The sequence below is a fragment of the Manacus candei genome, unplaced genomic scaffold (genome assembly GCF_025592945.1).
Source record: "Manacus candei isolate 608988 ecotype Guabito, Panama unplaced genomic scaffold, ASM2559294v1 h1tg000024l, whole genome shotgun sequence".
NCBI classification, from domain to species: Eukaryota; Metazoa; Chordata; class Aves; order Passeriformes; family Pipridae; genus Manacus; species Manacus candei.
The window spans coordinates 1,432,842-1,451,905 of NW_026138072.1; the positions used below are offsets into that span (position 1 = coordinate 1,432,842).

Here is a 19,064-nt window from a genome sequence, read left to right on the forward strand (position 1 = left end):
TGGAATATTTTTTCCTGTGGGGATATTGAATTATATCTATCTGGTTGACTTTTAATGCTGACTGTGTCATTAGCATGATGTTTGAGAAAGGAAAGCTAAAGAGTCAGGGTTTGAAGATACAACAAGAATGTTTGGAAATCCAGTGCAGACAGTATTGCAATGATTAAAACATATGTTTGGGAGATTTGTATAGAGAGATCCAATCCTGATTATGGAAGAAAATGAGTAGTAAGGAGAAAAAAAAGAGTGAAAATGTGAATATGGTATACCAGCAGGAAATGTGATAAAGAATGTAGATGTGATAGATAATTTCAATTGTAGGGTTGCAGGTGTGATTTGTCTTGAGGAATTATCTGTGTATAGGTTGCATTTGCCTAAAGTTAATACTGTCTCCATGTACATTTGGTAGGAATGGGCCAGTTTCTCTTAAGAAAATGTGGAGAAAGAGTGCTATTTTAATAAAGCCATTCTTTTGATGGCACAGGGAGGGCTTATTATTTCTGCACATTTAATGTTGAAAGCTGGAGAGAAGGTTTTAGATGCACAGTCTGTAAGATGTGGTTTTGTTTTTTCTACGGTTTATAAGGGACATGGTTAATAATATGAGCTGTATCCAAATTATGTGGGAATATTCACATTTGGACTATATTATGTTGTGAATATAAATTGCTAAAAGCAGTAAGACACTTCTAGGGTTTTGTTAAAGGATACTGTAACATGAGTGTGTATATGCAACATTTGGTGTAAGCTGAAACCTGTATTATCATTTGCAGTAATTTACTAGTACTTTCTAGTGAATAATGCGATTTTAGATGAATTTGCTTTTAGTTGATATTAAAGCAGTGTATAACATTTCGTTTTTCCTAGGGAGGTCTTTTTTTCCCATGTTTCTATTCCTGTATGTAGACTGTGTTTAAATGACATCTCCTAAATGCATTAATTTGGGGTTGTTTTCATGGCATCGGTGTTTCTTTTATGCACACAAAATACGTATCTTTTTCAAAATGAAAGATTTTTACCCTGAAGAAGAGCAAGCTGAAAAAGTGGAAGGGTGGACTAAGAGCCTTTACTCTTCAGCTGTGTTTATATTGAAGCATCCTGTCTTTTGAGGAAACAGCACAAGAGTAACTTGTAATATTTTCAGCTAAAACAAATCCCTAATTTCCATATAGCTGGTATGAATACGGAGCTTGTAGAAGTCTGCTGTGATGCTCCAAAAATAGGAACAAAGGAGGTACCATTAATGAAAACCTAGATTCTTCCTCTTTCAAAAGTGGCATTAGTGGCAGCTGGTTTCATACAACACAGCAGCAGTCATTCCTGAGATGAGATAGAGAGGAGTGGTAAGCAAAAAGCAACAACCGTAAGACCAAAAATGTGGGAGTGTAATTAAATTCTGTTTAAATAGCCTGAGGAATTTTCTTCGTCTTGTTTCCTCAAATACAGGGATTTTTCATTAATGCATCATTGCTTTTGCAACAGGCACTCTTCAGCATAGTGCAGTAAGCTTTTAAGGATTCAAAATTAAACTCACTTTGTATTTTATGTCATGCAGTGTGAAAGGACAGGAGAAATAAAACTAAAAATAGTCATATAAGCTATTTTATAAAAGTATCCATGCATTAGAAGTTGGGCAAAGCGTTTCTTCCTTGTCACATACACAGTGACTATCGCATTCTCAAAGCATTGTATCACTAACTAAGATGCAGACTTCTGATAATCAAAATTACTCTTAATGCAAAATCATGTTTAGCATATGAAAAACATAATCATGAACTGACATTAGCCTGATATAAATATGAATGTGCTTAGAATGCTGCAGAACGTTGTATTTGTATGTTACTTGCCAAAAGTAATTCATAATAATGAAGGACGAAAACTATTTTTACCTCCAAGGACAGAAAATGTTGAACAACCAAGCTGTTTGTGTAGACACGGTAGATAATTTTATGTACTTTTTAAAATGTAATTTAAAAATCCGTATATATATATTTTGCCCTATTGTTCTACTCTTTGCTTAGTACATAAGCACTTTTTCTTGGAAGTCAAAGTTCGCTCTTATATTTTGTTTTATACTTCAGTGTAATTTCTGCATTTCAGTATGACAGACTTTCATAGATAAAATATAACTTTTTTTATAGATAAAATATAACTTAATTTATCCCTGTGAGGTAGTATAATTAAGAATATAATTTATTTTGATTTATATAAAAATTGGTCAAAAATTTGAAATGAAGCAATGAAAATTGTAATTTTAACAAGTTTTGATATTTTGTTTTATGGTAAATTATATTTTTATTGTTGTTATTCCAAATCAGAAGATAAACACATTTTGGAATTTTTCAGCTTCCTGTCCAATGGGCACTGAGCTTTGATGCACTCTGTACACTTCATCCCTGCAATATCATTTCAGTTCTGTGGTAAAGGTCTTGCACTGTGCTCAATCTGACGTTTTTGAAATGGCAGCAGCTTGCGTCCAAGAATAATGGGAAAATATAATACCTTGTATAGAAGGGGAATGTGACCTCTGTGTTTTAGTGCTGTGTTTGTACATTATGTAGAATTCCATTTTATCAGTATGCAGGTTCTGTCTCATTGCTGTTAATGGACAGAAACATCTGATTTTCCATCATGCTAATATGCATTCAAAACTTCGACTGTTTTTTCTTGTTTCAGAATTTGGGTTTTAATGTCAACCTAAGGGAAGGTTTCTGTAAAAATCTAGTATTTCCTTTCAGTCAGTGTCAATATTATAAAAAGATACAAAACATATGCTTATTTACAGAACTTTTTAAAAAACACTAGAGGGGAAGGTGTTAGACTAGGATATTCTCAAAGAGCTCTTGGAGGTTTTATCAAATGCATGAAACCAAGACTGATCTGAGGTTATGGTGCTTGCAGTCCTTAGAACCAACTGGATTAGGCTGAAGTTGCCTTATAACAATAAATCCAAGAAAAATTACAGTCACTTAACGTTACATCAGTTTACTAAATAAGTGTATTGTCATTTTCTCTATTTGATTCCATGGGTAAAATTGTGTCAATCTGTGAAATCTCTTAAGTCCTTTTGCGTATTTTAGATTCTGGAGTGCTCTTGGACCAAAATATGGCTTCTCTGAATGATGGCAGCTGTAAAATATGGAATTCTTCATCTTTACTGTGGCAGAAGACAAAAAATTAAAACTGAGAGGAAATTTGCATAACCTGAAGCTTTTCTACATAATATATGAATCAAAGGAATTGATGTGTGACTGTCCCCAGCAATATATGTGAAGATAATCCGTGCCTTACTGCCTCTTGTCATTTAGCTCATTGATGTAAAACCAGGTTTTGTTGGAGTTTGTTATAGCTGATTATATTCCAGGAAAGGGGTTACTCAGACTAGGGGGTTTGGTCCATAATTGTACAGTGGGTCAAAGCACTACTGGGAAAAAAACTTGCATCACTGTAATTTAACTCATTAAACAAGAGCTAAAGCATCTTAATGTGAACTTTTATTTCTAAACTTACTGCAACACATTCGAGCTGGGATTTTAAGGCTTGTGTTACTTAGGACTGAAATGGAATAAGAAAAAATATGACCAAATTATACTTTCTTCTGTAGTAAATGTGATTTTTCAGCTTGGTGCCAAGCATAGTTACACTTCATTTCAATCCTTATGTTCTCCAATTAGTTATGTCTTTGGCACCGAAGATATGTATGCTCCATGAATGTGCATCTTCAATGTTAGGGCTCCATTTACCAAACTTACAGCACAAATATTATGCAGAAACAGTAACTTTCTTTGATAGTGCTTTGATAAACCTTCAGTAATTACAAGTGCAGAGATATCCCGTATTGATTAGAAGCCATTAGGTGCACTGAAACATTGGTCCTTCTTTATGATATCCCAAACTTCTGGTTTTTTTGTTTTCAGGTACAGCAAGTGCAGACTGTGCAACAGGTACAGCATGTCTACCCAACCCAGGTTCAGTATGTGGAGGGAAGTGACACAGTCTACACTAATGGAGCTATGTAAGTTGCCAAATGTTCAGAATTTGAATGTTTATTAAAATGTGAAGTTAAATACATATTTCCAGTCAGATTCTATCAACTACTGTATATTGAGTTGGAAAGAAAAATTATTCAATCAAAGTTCTCCTAATGTCAGAGTAGTTTTTTGGATGAAAAACTGAATTCACACTGTCTTTATCAAGGCAGAAGGTTTGTATAAATAGAATTCTTGTGATTGTTTTAGTTGCACTTATCTGAAATTACCTGTACAGCATAGTGTTGTTTGTGAAAGTGTCTAGTTCGTCGGTAAGTTCTGTCCAAAAGATGTATTGAGTAACTTCTGTCCTCAGGACAGAAGGCAGGACCTTGTGTCTTCCTGGCTGCAATCCTGGTGGCAAATGATATAAAGGTGCAATAGCGGTAGTTATTATCTAAAGAAAGTAGTAATGTAATTTCATTCCTGTGTTTCATAAAATGAGATGAGTATTTTTTCCCAAAGGAATGAGGAGAAGCAGAGGAAGGTGCTTCTTCAACCTCTTTTCTGCACAGTTGTGCATTTCCTGCTGCCGTGAACATGCTTTTCTATCATCAAGCTTCTTTAATACACAAACTTAGAAAGATAGAAGAAAATAACCTAGATTTGATGTGACCTCTGGATGTTATCTAGTCTAATCTCTGACTTGGAACAGCACCAGTTTTCAGGTTGGCTCAAACTTCAGAGTAGGATTGTGTTGCTTAGGAAGGAACTTCTCTACCTCAGTTTTCATTTTTCATGTTTGCTGTGTAACTAGCTTTAAAAGAAGTACAGTTTGGAAAGTTTTTTTAGTGTCTGAAGGTGTACTTATTTGTTGATGGTAATCCAAAAGTGGTCCGAAAGAGCAGTATTATTTGGATCAGAGACTTATGATGTTAACACTGACAGCATTCTTTGGTCATTTCTACTAGCTCATTTCAGTGAATTAATTTTTCATGTATTGTCTTGTCCATTTCCTTCTCACTTGTAAATTCTAAACAATGTATTTTAAATATGTGTAAGATTTCCCTGTTGTTGTACTGGTTTTGTCTGGGATAGATTAATTTTCTTCATAGTAGATAGTACAGGGTTGTGTTTTGTACTTGTGCTACAAACATCATTGGTACTATCTACTATGAAGAAAGTATTGTTCCCCAGCCAAAACCAGCAGGCCCATACAGCAGCGCTCAGTGCCATCATAACTTCATTGCAACCATGACAGTTTGCTGTTAGCCTCCAAACGAGGGCATTGTTAAATAACCTCTTTTTCAAGCTTCTCTTTTCATTTATTACTTTAAAATTCTTCTGTGTGCTATTGGCACTTTTGGCAGTTATAGGAAGCGTACTACATTACTGATTACAGTCCTAGGGAAAAAGAGACTAACTCCTTTTTATGAATCTTCAGGTTTCTGTTATTTTATGGTGTTTCTAGGTCTGAATCCCTGCAAAATCAGTCAGTGGGATGTAAGAGAAGAAAGCTCTCCTCAGCATGTGAGCCTAATCTAGATTGTCTTTACCTCCTATACAAGATTTTACTCATGTTGTCGTGAGCAGCAACTGTGGACAGTCAATTTGTTGTTCAATACTTTTAGGAATATTCTAAAGATTGTATTTTTATTGGTGGAGAATATGTATCTATATTACATGTATTGCGAAGCACATTTCCCATATGCTTTTATACTCCAGATTTTGTGTTGTCTTCCTATGATTATATGTTTGATATATTTTATGACTGCTAAATCAAAATCTTAATTCTAACTCAAAATCAGATATAGGACACTTCCATAATATATCAAGTAACAGTACTGCTTTAACAATGGAATAAGAAGTCTGCAACCCATAGTTAGGGTGAAGACATTAATTCAGTGTACAGACATCTCTGGAATAAATGTTACAGCATGTCTGTACTACTCTGCCCACATGGAGTGCTATGTCCAGTTCTGGAGTCCTCGGGATAAGAAAGACCTGGAGCTGTTACAGCAGGTTCAGAGGAGGCCACAAAGATGACCAGCGGGCTGGAGCATCTCTCTTATGAACACAGGCTGAGAGACTTTATTGTGACCTTCCAGTCCCTTTAAGGGAGCTTACAAGTAGGAGGGAGAGGGACTTCCTATGTGGACAGATAGTGATAAGACAAGGGGGAACAGTTTTAAACTAAAAGAGGAGAGATCTAGATTAGATTTGATCAGGTATTAGGAAGAAAATCTTTGCTCAGTGGGTGGTGAGGCACAGGAACAGGTTGTCCAGAGAAGCTGTGATACCCCATCCCCAGAAGTGTTCGAGACCGGGTTGGTTGGGGCTCTGAACAACCTGGTCTAGTGGAAGGTGTCCCTGCCTGTGGCATGGGGGCTGGACTAGATGATCTTTAAGGTCCCTTCCAACCCAAACCATTCTATGATTTTATGAAAGAATTATCCTTCATTTTAAAATAAGTCACTTGCAAACCAGCATTGATTTAAATCCATATGCAATAGCAACAAGGAATACAGTTACAATATCTATGAGGAGAAAGTTACCTGATTCTTTTCATTATAGAAGTAAGAATTTTGTCAGATTTCACAATCTTTGTCATGTGTAACTGTTGTATTCTTGTGACACAGTTCTTCCCACGCATTTTGTATCATGATTTGTCTATACTTAAAAGTTATTTGATTTTATTATAGTTGAAGGCAATATGATAATACAAGGGATGTAACCCCCAACTTGTCACATACATTGTATGATATGAGAATATTTGAACTATATTATCTGCATTTGCCTCTAGTTAACACCAGTTTTGCTTGTCAAGCATGTCACTCTACCCTGAAACAAAAATGCATTGTTGTTACAGTGACAGGTTCAGGCTTACCTGGCTGTTTAAAATATATTAAGACTATTGTGGCTGCACCTGTAGTAAGAAGCCAGTTGGTTCCACATATCAGACATAAACTTTCTTCCTACACAGATTGTGATGTATTAATCAACTCTAGCCATGTAACTGCTAATTCTGATGTGACAAAGGGGGCTTTAATTGCTGGGATTGTCCAAGAATTACAATTGCATTGAAACCTCATTCTTTACAAATTTGTTGTACAACAATTTGTGTGGTTTATATTGGCCAGACACGCTGTGTATGCGCACCCAAGAATTTATTATTACTTGTATTGGGTTTCTGTGGCTGGGTTTTGGTAGCAGGGGAGGCTACAGAGGTGGCTTCTGTTAGAAGCTGCTAGAAGCTTACCCTGTGTCTGGTGGAGCCAATGCCAGCCAGCTCCAGGATGGGCTTCCTACTGCTGGCCAAGGCCAAGCCCATCAGAAGTGATAGTAATACCTCTGTTATAACATATTTAGGAATGGAAAGAAAGTTATTACACAGGTGAAAATTGCAGCAAGGGAAGAGCAGAGTGAGAACATGGCAACAACAATGCAGACACCAAGGTCAGTGCAGAAGGAGGGGCATGGGAGCTGAGGCCCTGCAGCCCGTGGTGCAGACCATGGTGGAGCAGCTGTGCCCCTGCAGCCCATGGAGGAGCATCGGGGTGCAGAGATCCACATGCAGCCCATGGAGGAGACCCACACCAGAGCAGATGGATGCTCGAAGGAGGCTGTGACCCTGTGGGAGGCCCAAGATGGAACAGAGTCCTGGCAGGGACCTGCCAGGAGAGCCTATGGAGAGACGAGTCCACGCTGAAGTAGTTTTTTCCCTGGTAGGACTTCTGACTGTGTGGGGGACCCATGCTGGAGCAGCTTATTCCAGAAGGGCTGCACCCCGTGGAAGGGTGACCTGTGTTGCAGCAGTTTTGTGAACAGTTGTTGCCCGTGGACCCATGGGAGCAGGGGAAGAACTCCTCGCTCTGAGCAGCGACAGAAACAACTGACCATAACCCCCATTCCCCGTCCCCCTGCACCACTGGGGAGGAGGAGGTAGAACTTGGAAGGAAGGAGGGATGGGGGAACTCGTTTTTAAGATTATTTTACTTCTCACTCTTTTGCTCTGACCCTGTTAGTAATAAATTCAGTTAATATCCCCACTTTGAGTATGTTTTGCCCCTGATGGGAATTGGTAACTGACCTCTCCCAGCTCTTATCTCGACTCAGAAATCCTTAGTTGTTTTTTTTTTTTCTCTCTCCTCTGTCCAGTTGTGGAGGGGAGTGAGAGAGCGGCTTCACTGGGTACCTGGCATCCAGCCAGGGTCAACCCACCACAGTACTCTTAATTGAAATCTGAACTGTCAAAAAGATTATTATTACTAATATAGTTAAAGTTGTTATTTTCCTAGTACTTAATAGTATCTATCTATTTTTCTCCGGCATTATCTGTACCCTTTTACTACCCTTCTGCATACTAAGGTGAATGGCTTCTGTCTGAGAATGAGTTACAGAGAGTTGCAGCAATTTAGCTCTATCACAGGTATTATGTCTGGACAAGTATGATGGGTGGTGGGGGTCTCTATTCACTCTGTGTCTACTTGCAGCTATTTTTAATGTGTTATAGCATAGTCTACACCTTATTGGTTCTTCACTGGTTTGCATGTCCATATTACATTTGAATGTGTTTTATATGTTTTACTTTTGCTGGATACTTCTTGAAGATTGTTATGCCATGATCCTCTTTGCTGCATTTTTAATCTGGGGTCATGGATTGTTTATTCTGTACAGAACAGCTATTTGCTGTTACTGTCTGTTAGATAGAACAATGCATGAGCATTTTAATTATACGTTTTATAGCACACAATCTTAGAAGGCTAAGCTAAATTGGAAACAGATTAAGTAACAGTTATCTGATTGTTTGACAGTTACTGCTAGAACAGAGCTTTAGGGCTAGCACAGACAAGTCTAAACAAAGGAAGCCTGACAAACCCAATTCTTGAGGTCTTGCAAATTTAGTGCGAGCCCTGTGACATGTACCCAACAATGCCATATTTCTTCAACTATAAGTCTGCAGTAATTAATGAAAATTTTTAGAAATCTGAAAATTAAGGTTTCCTTATCTGTCTAACTTACAGGTCCTGAGAAAATAATATATAGAATTGCTCCTCTGTTTTCGTTTACTGTGGTCCCTGGTTTACGGAGTTTTCTGTAGTTGTGCATTGTGTGTGCTTTCACTGGTTTGTTTTCATGTGGAAAATGATCTTGGACTGAGTGTTGAAGATCTCAGTTCTTTTTTATGGCTAATAAATGCCTGTCAGTGACATATTTACTTTGTTTTTTATATGCAATATTGCAACTCTATTTTAGCTAAATTTTATAAAGCTTTTTCTGACTGATAAATTTTAAATTGCCCATACAAGAGAAAATGTATATGAATAAAGCAGGTCAGCCGTACACTATTACAGAAGAAATCATTTATTTTGAGTTTTCATTCTCTGGTTATAGATGCACTAATTGTCCTTTCATGGCATAAGTTTTGATATTTGTGTTTATCAGTTTTACTTGGTAAAGGGGAAGGATGAAAAAAAATAATAACTTCCTGTCTTAACAGTTTAGATCAGTTGGAGACACTTTTATGGAAGAAGCTTATTGCTTCATTGGGATTTGATTTGTTGTTAAAAAGCGGTGAATCAATATTCTGGTTACAGGAGTAAGTTTCTCTGTGGGAAGGAGGTTGTATGAGACAGGGTGGGATAGATAATTTAGCCCTCTCCATTATCATTTGACTGCTGTATTGGGTGCTGTTGTGATAGTGTCAGGATATGTGGCACTTCCTTTTCTTCCCATTGCTTAGGATACATCACCTCCAGAGTCTGCACCAATGCATTGGCTGTGATAATGCCTTTCCCTCAGTATTAGACAAAGGATTCTGTTCTCTTTAGTTTCTACGAAGCTTGCTGTTATTTAAGGAGCACAGGATTATCCTTGAAACTTAAAGGAGTTTAAGGATATTGTTCTACCATGAAAGAATTTCTTGGCTTTTGTGCATGGAGGTTTTCTAACATGTTGCAATACCATAGCATTATCATGAGCATTAGCTAATCTGCATATAAATAACTGTATCTTGAAATATTTATTTTCATCCAGTGTTTATCATATTTCTATCCCAGGAAATAATACTTCAGTTAATTAAGTACCATAAAAGACTCACAGAGATGACAGTGAAAAAAAATATTTGCATGCCTACCTGCTAAGCTATGTAAGTAAGCCATACAAAAACCCACAGGAGTAATTCTGAGGCTGTTAGTTGCTGAGTAAGATAATAATTATTAAGTTACTTGTTTGTTTGAATTAGAATTAGAGAAAAACAAAGTAAAGAGTGGTTTCCTTTTTTGAATTTTCTAATTCTGTTCTTGTACAGATACTGGGAAGCGATACTGGTATTTCAAGTTGCAGTATAAAAGGTCTGTGTCTTTGTCATGGATTGACCTTGGCTGGACACTGGGTGCTCACCAAGCTGCTCTCTCTCTCTCTCCTTCCCAGCCAGACAGGGGAGAGAGAATGAGATGGAAAACAACTCGTAGGTTGAGATATGGCAGTTTACTAAAGCAAAAGGGAAAGTTTTCACACAAAAATGAAGATGAAAATGACAAAATTTATTCTCTACTTCCCATCAGCAGCAATGTCCAGCCACATCCCAGGAAGCAGGACTTCAGCACACATAATGGTTTCTTAGCAGGCAACCATTGGAAACAATGAATGCCCCGCAGCCTCCTCCTCCGTTCCTTAGCTTTTGTATCTGAACTGATGTCATATGGTATGGAATATCCCTTTGGTAAGTTCAGGTCAGGTGGCCTGGTTGTTTTCCTCTTCCAGCATCATGCCCTTGACCTGGACAGGGGGATGAATGTTGAGAGACAGCGCTGGTGCTGTGCCAGCACTGCTCAGCCGTAGCCAAAACACTGGTGTGTTATCAACACCTTTCTAGCTACCAGTGCAGTGCACAGCACTGTAAGGACTGCTGTGGGGAAAGGTATTCATCTCAGTCAGACCCAGTACAGTCTTCAAGTAAAAAATTGGGTGTGCATTTTAGCACACTTGAATTTTCCAAGCTGGTGCCTGCAGCTTGTGATAAGAATTTTGTAATTAATTATTTTGCAAGACATGAAAGTCACTGGAATATAATTTTGAAGAAAATTTGGGACCATGATCAGCCAATGTAAATCACTGAGACGTGATGGGATGGCTTGAACACTGATTCATAGTAGTCAGTAGATCAGGTTCTTGATATTTACATAAACTCAAATCATAGATTCAGCTGGGAATAAGTGATTTCCCATGTGTGCATGTGCACACTGAAAACTAAGGGAGGACAACAACAAGTTTACTCTTTCTGTGTCATTGCTTTTATTTGTCTCCTTTCTTCAGAATGTCAGTGTCTTTCAAGAGACAAAAGTGTTTATGAAAGTTAGGCTCAGTAACACTGATGTCCATAATGTAATGCAAGACATTGCACTTAATTTATGTGGTAAATCTGGGGCTTACTGAATGTAGAAATTAGTTATTTTCTGTTTTCATGTGCAAAAAAAATAGTTTTCTTAACTTTATACCACAACTCCATCTGTTTTACTTTATAGCATTATATTTTGTAAGGCATTATGAAATGCACGTAAGTAAGCAATAAGGCATAATAGGTAATGCCTGGAATTCTTGTACTTTGCAATCCTAGTCCAACTCTTGCCAGTGTCATTAATTTCCAGTGTGGGATCTTTACATCAGATACCTGTTCTAAATTCATGCAGTGTCTGACTTTGTGTCACTTGTTCTCAGGGTAAACATATAGCTTGCACAGCCTTCTGGAACAGAAGTAAAGGCCAGAGTAAAGGCCATAGGGTGGACACATCTGGGATTGGATGGATGGTATTATAAAATGTAACATCTCAGCACGGCCAGCGTGCGTCTTGTAACATCTTAGCCTTGGCAAAATAAACCCTTTCTTATCTCACCCCTAATTAACTGCTCTGGAGATTTTTTCAGCATCAAAATTCCACGGCAACAATTTCCTCTAGCCATGTCTATTTTTGCTGTCAACAATGGTTTTAAACTTTCATTCCTTTCCTTACTGACACCTGATATGAAGTTTTTGTTTCCTATTTTGGAAGAAATTACAGTGTTCAGTCACTTAGTGATCATTTCCATGAACTAGTTCCCCTGAGCCTGCATCACAACATTTCCCTAAATTTGTCCTCTGCTGCATGGCACTGTTCTCATTGTGTAAAAACAGATGCAACATCCAGTCTGGTAGTGGTTATTGTGCATATCACAAGAGAAATGACCTCAGGGTGGACCTGGGGAGATTAGGTTGGATAACAGGAAAAACTTCACTGCAAGGAGTGATCAAGCACAGGCAGACTGGGGAAGTGGCAGAGACCATCCCTGGAAATGTTCACAAAACATCTAGATGCACGTGCGGACATGACTTAGGGGTGAACATGGCAGTGCTCGGTTAATGGTTGGACTTGATGTTTTTTTCCAACCTTAACAATTCAGTGATTCTAATCTCTGGTTTTCAGATAAACAACATCACTGTGTTATCACAAGGTATCACTGTGATACCTTGGTGTGAGAGAACAGATAAATCAGGACCTCCACAGCACCTATATGCATGCATAGATTATTGCAATGCAAAGGTCAACTGATTTTAATCTCCAGAAGAAAGGGTGATAGATCAAATGTCTGTTTGAGCATTAGTCCCTAAAATAACTATTTTGTTTTGCTTTCAGCAGACTGCAAGGAATTTCTTTTAGATTAACTTAAGTTTCTTGCAGCTTTTGAAAGATCTTGAGGCTTTTGAAATACTTAAGCTTAAAGAGGGATGAGAGTGAAAAATGTAGTATAAGGGTTATGAAACATTTTTGATTCTAAAACTAAAGTTTTGGAGTTTTTGAAAGTCTCTGAAGAGGAAAGGAGAAACTGTTGTGCCCATAATTAATACAGCAGAAGTTATGACTGGTTGTTGATAAGGTGCTATACGTTCTTCAGTTATTTAAAAGTAATGGTTTTCTGAAGGTGAAGAAGAAATCATCATCTCTGGTTCTGTTGTTTATCAATTAATTCATCTTATGTAAGCTTTCATAATTAAAAAAAAAAAAAACAAAAACAAACCAAAACCAGCAAAATGCCTTGACCTTTTCTATATATTGATAAAAAACTAAACATTGTACAGATAAAGGGGAAGAAAAGCCTGACTTCAGGTTCCTGGATAAGTGTATTAATTACCAGCTTACTGCATAAAACATGGGTGCTGCTTCCACCTCTTGTGTTTCTGGACAAAAGTATCTGGGGTTTTGGTGTTTGGTTGTTGGGGGGTTTTTTTGTTTGTTTGTTTTTTGGTTTTTTGTTTGTTTTTTTTTAACTTGTTTAGTTACGTGACATTGCAGGACTTTGTGTTTGTTTGATTGTACTAACCAAATTGGAGACTTAGGCAGAGATTGTTTTCTCCGAATCTTAATACTTTTGAAATTCATTTACTTGGACTAAGTGCACCTCAGCATATGCAACTCTGTGTTAATGGAGAACTTTGAATTTCAAAATGGTATTGCCTGTCGATTGCAAGAAATGTTACAGATTTTTATGCTTAAATAAGAAAATTAATGATTGGGTAAACAGCCTGATTTTTACCTGTTGTCATGCTTGCCAAGATACAAAGCTCAGTCTTTGAAATAATGAATGATATTTACTTAAAAATTATGAAATAGAGTGATTTAAAGATCAAATTTAATACATGGGAACAAATCCACATTCAAAAATTATAAATAGATTATAAAATGAAGAGTAATGATTCAAGATAAGTAAATAAGAACATGAAACATGATAGAAGCTTTCAGTAGCTGAATAGTTTGTTAGGGTAAACTGGTTAATTAGATATAAATGTTTCACACTTGAAAGTGATTTTAAAAATGTTACTGTTGTTTATCTTTTAACTTCTTTCATGTTTTTGACCTTTTTACAAGTTATAGTTCTGTTTAGGTTTTATTTCTTAAATACAGTTTTTTATCACAACCTGAATTCATGTCCAATTTTGATCTGCCCTTTAAAGATAAATGGATTTCCCAAAACACCAGTGAACTCAGTTTCAAGCTTCATTCAAGAACTTCAATCTATTTAAAAGCAATAGATAACATAGGATTCTTGAACATTGGACTCTGTTAGCTGGCATTTGTATGAATTGTCTGTAATTTTCCAACCTGCACCTTATGCAAAATATATAACATGTGACTAAAATCAAAGTTTTGTCAGATTTTAAAAAAGTTGATACAGATGAAGCTTTATAAATTGCTTATAAATTGGATGAGCTCTGTCTGCCCATCTCCAATTTTTATTGTACTTCCCTTCTCTCTTCCTCTTCACATAGGACTGACAATTTTTCCGTAATGCTTAGTGGATACTTAGTGGATACTTTAACATTGACACTGAATTGATTACTTAATGCTTTGACTTGATTAAATGTTATTCTCTGAGGAGGCAGGGCTTGTTTGCCAATCTTATTTGATTTGGTTTTAGCTATTGTAAATGTATTTCTAGAATTATAACATTTCCCTCATCTAAATGAAATACAAATAACTTATTTTCCTTTTATTTTCTTTTCTTGAAGCCGATCAACAACTTACCCTTACACAGAAACCCAGATGTACACTCAAAACACTGGGGGAAATTATTTTGATACTCAAGGAAGTTCTGCACAGGTGACAACAGTGGTCTCGTCTCACAGCATGGTGGGCACTGGAGGGATTCAGATGGGCGTAACGGGAGGACAACTCATCAGCAGCTCAGGAGGGACCTATCTGATTGGGAATTCAATGGAAAATTCTGGTCACACAGTGACTCACACAACGCGGGCCTCCCCAGCGACAGTAAGTATTTCAGACTGATGCAAAAACCTTTGAGACTAGTTTCTTAGTCACTCAGATGTTCTTGCAGACTGACACAGTTTTTGTGACAAAATGTATAGCAGTATTATGTTGTCAGAATAAGTACTATATAGTACTTCTTGTAAAAAAAGCACTATATATGTTTAAGATACAGGAGTAAGAATACTATGAAAACTTAAAGACATACCTTTCCCTTGACAGCTTGCAAATATTTACATTTCATACCTTAAATTTTAACATTTTTAATTTTTCTGAAAACATAAGAAAAATACAGTGTTGCTGAGGATAACTACGTTAGATGTACGTGTTAAATAATGTAAGCTACAGATCAGTATCTGTAACTTCCCTGTGTTTTTTCAGTTTGTTTGCCTGATATTAGTATAGTTTTGGTAGCTTATTTCAAAATATTTCCAGATGTTCAGAATTCTGAGATACTACATTTTAATACTTCATTTACTTATCTATGGTATGTCTCCAAAGTCTGTTCCAGATTAGAAGCTCATTGTGACGATGTCTGACAGTGCTATGGGAAGATACACTCTGTTATAACTGTGGTAGATAATATTGCAGATACATAAACATAAGCACAGATCCTTCCCTTAAGAGCTGACTCAATCGGCCCATATTTCAGTTAGGAAAACATGTTTATACTATGTCTAACTTTGCTGCATAGCCCTAATGAGTACTTTTACCTCATCCTTCTGGGTATTCTGGTCTGGATTTAGAGATTTGGAAGTAATGGGGAAGAGAATTGTGAAACATAGGGTAGCAAGAGTTGAAAAGTATAGAAAGGAGATAAAACATCATTAATAATATAGATTCAGCAGTATTCAAAAAGACAATGAAATTACGGGACCTAATTTTAATAACCAGTCTAATAGCACTGGATAATTTAGATGATCTGATAAATTCTCTCTATTTTGATTCTTAAGGTGATTGATATGGACAAATACAAAGTTCTTGTACTATGGAAGAAATTATTATTTCATCCAAAAACCTATGCAGTATTATTTTCTGAGAACAAGAACTGTAAAAATGAATTCATGAATAGTATAATATCCCACTAAAGCATAGTGGGAGCTTTCAGCTAGCAACAGAGAATTTTATATTTGAATTACAAAAAATAATGCATATTAACATTTGCCTTTATTTGACATCACTTTAATAGAGGAACAGAGTTTCTGAAAGAAGCATAATTCCTCTTTCAGATTTCAGATGCTTAACTAAATGTGAAAACAAGTGAGGCTTCAATGTATTCAGTAAACACAAGTGAAGGGTAGTAGATTTACTTTGAAATTGGAAATTCTAGAATGACTTGAATATCAAAACTCAATGCTCTATTTTGCAAATTAAAAACCGTTTTGATTTTTTTGCCAAAATTAAAAAGTTGCCAACACTGAACAAAATCTAAGGTTCATGACTTCAGCAACATCTGTTTCTTGCTTAATGGGTCAATAAAACAGCCTGGTTTAGTTTCTTAAGATAAGTTCTGTACTGCTCTATCAACTCATTTTTAAGAATAGAAAAAAATACTTCTAATTAAATGACAATTATTAAATTGCATTTTGACACTAAAATAGTTTCTTCTGGTTTTTAGGGTGGTATTTATTCTGTATAGTATTATGAAGGTATGATACATTAGAGTATATTAGAAGTACATTTCTTGCTAAGGAAGTGGGACATAAAGTGATCTTAGATTTTACTATTTTAGGTTTGGTGTGTATGTTTCAGCTGAAATATCCAAGAGTTAATTGAAACACTAAAGCTTCAGTTGAAACTTACTTTAAAGCACCAAGTCTGTTGTAATTTTACTAGGGGGCATAATTAAACTATGTAAAATAGAGCTATGTAATATTTTAATTTGATTGCACTTCAGATAGGTAGAACTTGTTTCACTTGTGATCCTCATTTGGTCTTTACCATCATAACTTTTTTCATTCTCGTATAGAGAATTTATTGAAATCATCAAAATAACCTCTATCCAGACTGATTTGATAGCATAATATGCAGAAAAATTTTCCAAATTTTGAATTAGTTTGGAAAATTTTCATATGGAAAAAAATGATAGAGAAATTAATGAGAATTTATTTATTAATACATGTGGTCATCACAAGTTCTCTTTATTTTGCTATAGAGGTACTAGTTCTGTTTACTCTTTTCAACTGGTAACTTCATTTTCTTTTGTTGTTTATCACCCTCACTGATCAAACCATTACATTCTATAACAAGCAAATTAATCGTATAATTGATATTATCTCTTTCTGATAAGTTAAAAGAAAGAAACAAAACAGTTTCAGGTTAAAAGTCAAATGTATAAAACAAGTCAATTTTATTAACTCTTTTTTAGATAAATTAAGTTAAAACTCTAATTTACTTTTCACCAGGTATGCTGTTTGGTTTATCCAGAATTCAGTAAAAGATACTCAGAGACTTTTTACCTTAAGTTTATTTTCACTTTATTTTCATTATAGTTTAATGTAATTCTGAGTTCTGCTTCAGGTTTAATAAAAAGCATATATTATTTTGTAGTATTTAATTAATTTTAATTTTTGTCATTTAATATTTCAATAGAAAACTGTCCTACTTAAGCTAGGACATGCAATAGCACTGGTTTTATAGCTAAAATATCAGGACTTGTGCACTATTAAAACTATTCCAACATATATACAGTAGTGGTTTATCTTAGCATATGTGAAGAATATTTGCTAGCTTTTTTTTTTTTTTCATTTCCATTGATTTCATTGCTTCTTCCTGTTATATTCTTTGCTGACCTAATAAACTACTTCTGAACTACCTGCCAGAAAGGACTTTTTCACTAAAACAGAAAGGCATTTAGATTACAAGACCTTCTGTATAAGATGCTGAGTAGATAAACAGCTTTCCAAAGTGATCATTTTCATATGAGTATATGCGGATTGGTCACGACTAGACTGTGATTGCATTGAACAAGAACTGATTTACCCTAGCTGGATGTCTGTTTGAAATGAATTTGCATGTTGAAAGCTGGACGAAAGAGTCATCTGGTTTACTGGCAGCTCTCATTAAAGAAGGAGCAGCTACATTTAAGAGACTCTCCAGAAAATTGGATTGCCATGTTAATAATGAAATATAAATCACCTTCCAATTTTTTCCCCATATGTAAACATCTGAAGAGTGTTCTTGTGATGAAACAGGGTGATCTAATCAACATATTTCATAATATCACAAGGTTAAAAAATTCATACAATTTCTAGTAATAAATGTGTTGTTATGCTTGTCAGTCAGTAAGAGGCTCCCATCTATTAGTCTTGTTTTCAAGTGAGCTTTACAACTGTTCTTCAATTTACAGTTGTCATTTGTCAGTCATCACCAACTATAGGAGGTCTCCAGTCATGCTGTTACAGAAATTCATCATATTTCAGTGCAAATCTAAATGTGCATGAAAATAAAAGCAAAATTAAAATATTGATGTAATGTATCACCAAAAATTATTAGTTCTGGTAGTAAGCACAGTGTGTCGAAGTTGCTGTTAGCTTTAAAAGAAGAACGGTACCTGCCAAAAATGTGTTGTACCTATTGGAGAGAGAACAACAAGAAGAAGTAAGAAGGCCAGGTGGAAATATCATATCCTGATAATAGCATTTTAGTGGAAGTATTATAATTATTTTCAGAAAAACTAACAAATGTTTAAATGTTTCATTAAAGGCAGAGGGGTTATCATTTGGAAAACAGTTGAGATGAGATTTTATTTACTAATCTCTTTCTTTGTAGAAAGAACTTTTCCGGTAATTTTCATTTAGCTGGATCCATCTCAGCATAAAACAAAACATTTCTGATCAAATCAAAGATGCACAGATTTTTATACTAAAGGGATTATTAGATCATTTGATCTGACGTGTTATTTGAGCGAGATATTTACTTATGATTTCTTCAACTGAGCACAGTGACATTTTTTGTGGGTTAAAAAAAAAGATAGCTCATAGATCATGGCCCTTTATACACCTCTGTATTCAAGGCTTTTACTCCTCTTATGGTTTCTCCTTCAGAGCTGTGGATCTTCATCATTGCTTCTCCCTCTCTCTTGCAGAGGTTTCAGTGTAGCAATGTCACCAAAATAACTTATGTCTTTCTCCCTTTGAGTGCCTTGCTGCTCCACTGTAAAGTCTTGCGTTGAGGCTGTGCCCTTTTCCCAAGACAAGGAATGTGGAGGAAAGGGGGAATGACCCTGCTAAGGTCAGCCTCACCTACCCTCACTGCATTCTGGCTTTATCTGCCTATGCTCCCTGTTTCTTTTATG

The 19,064-nt window shown here is 35.9% G+C and overlaps 1 protein-coding gene across 3 annotated transcripts in view; it reads left to right on the forward strand.

Annotated features, from left to right (window-relative positions):
- The window catches only part of RFX3 (regulatory factor X3), a 102,890-nt gene that overhangs the window by 51,054 nt on the left and 32,772 nt on the right, over positions 1-19,064 (forward strand). For all 3 annotated transcript variants that reach the window (XM_051788409.1, XM_051788411.1, XM_051788410.1), the window contains exons 3-4: positions 3,918-4,015; positions 14,512-14,770. In XM_051788409.1, the coding sequence (XP_051644369.1) occupies positions 3,918-4,015; positions 14,512-14,770 (357 nt within the window). The remainder of the gene's footprint in view (positions 1-3,917; positions 4,016-14,511; positions 14,771-19,064) is intronic.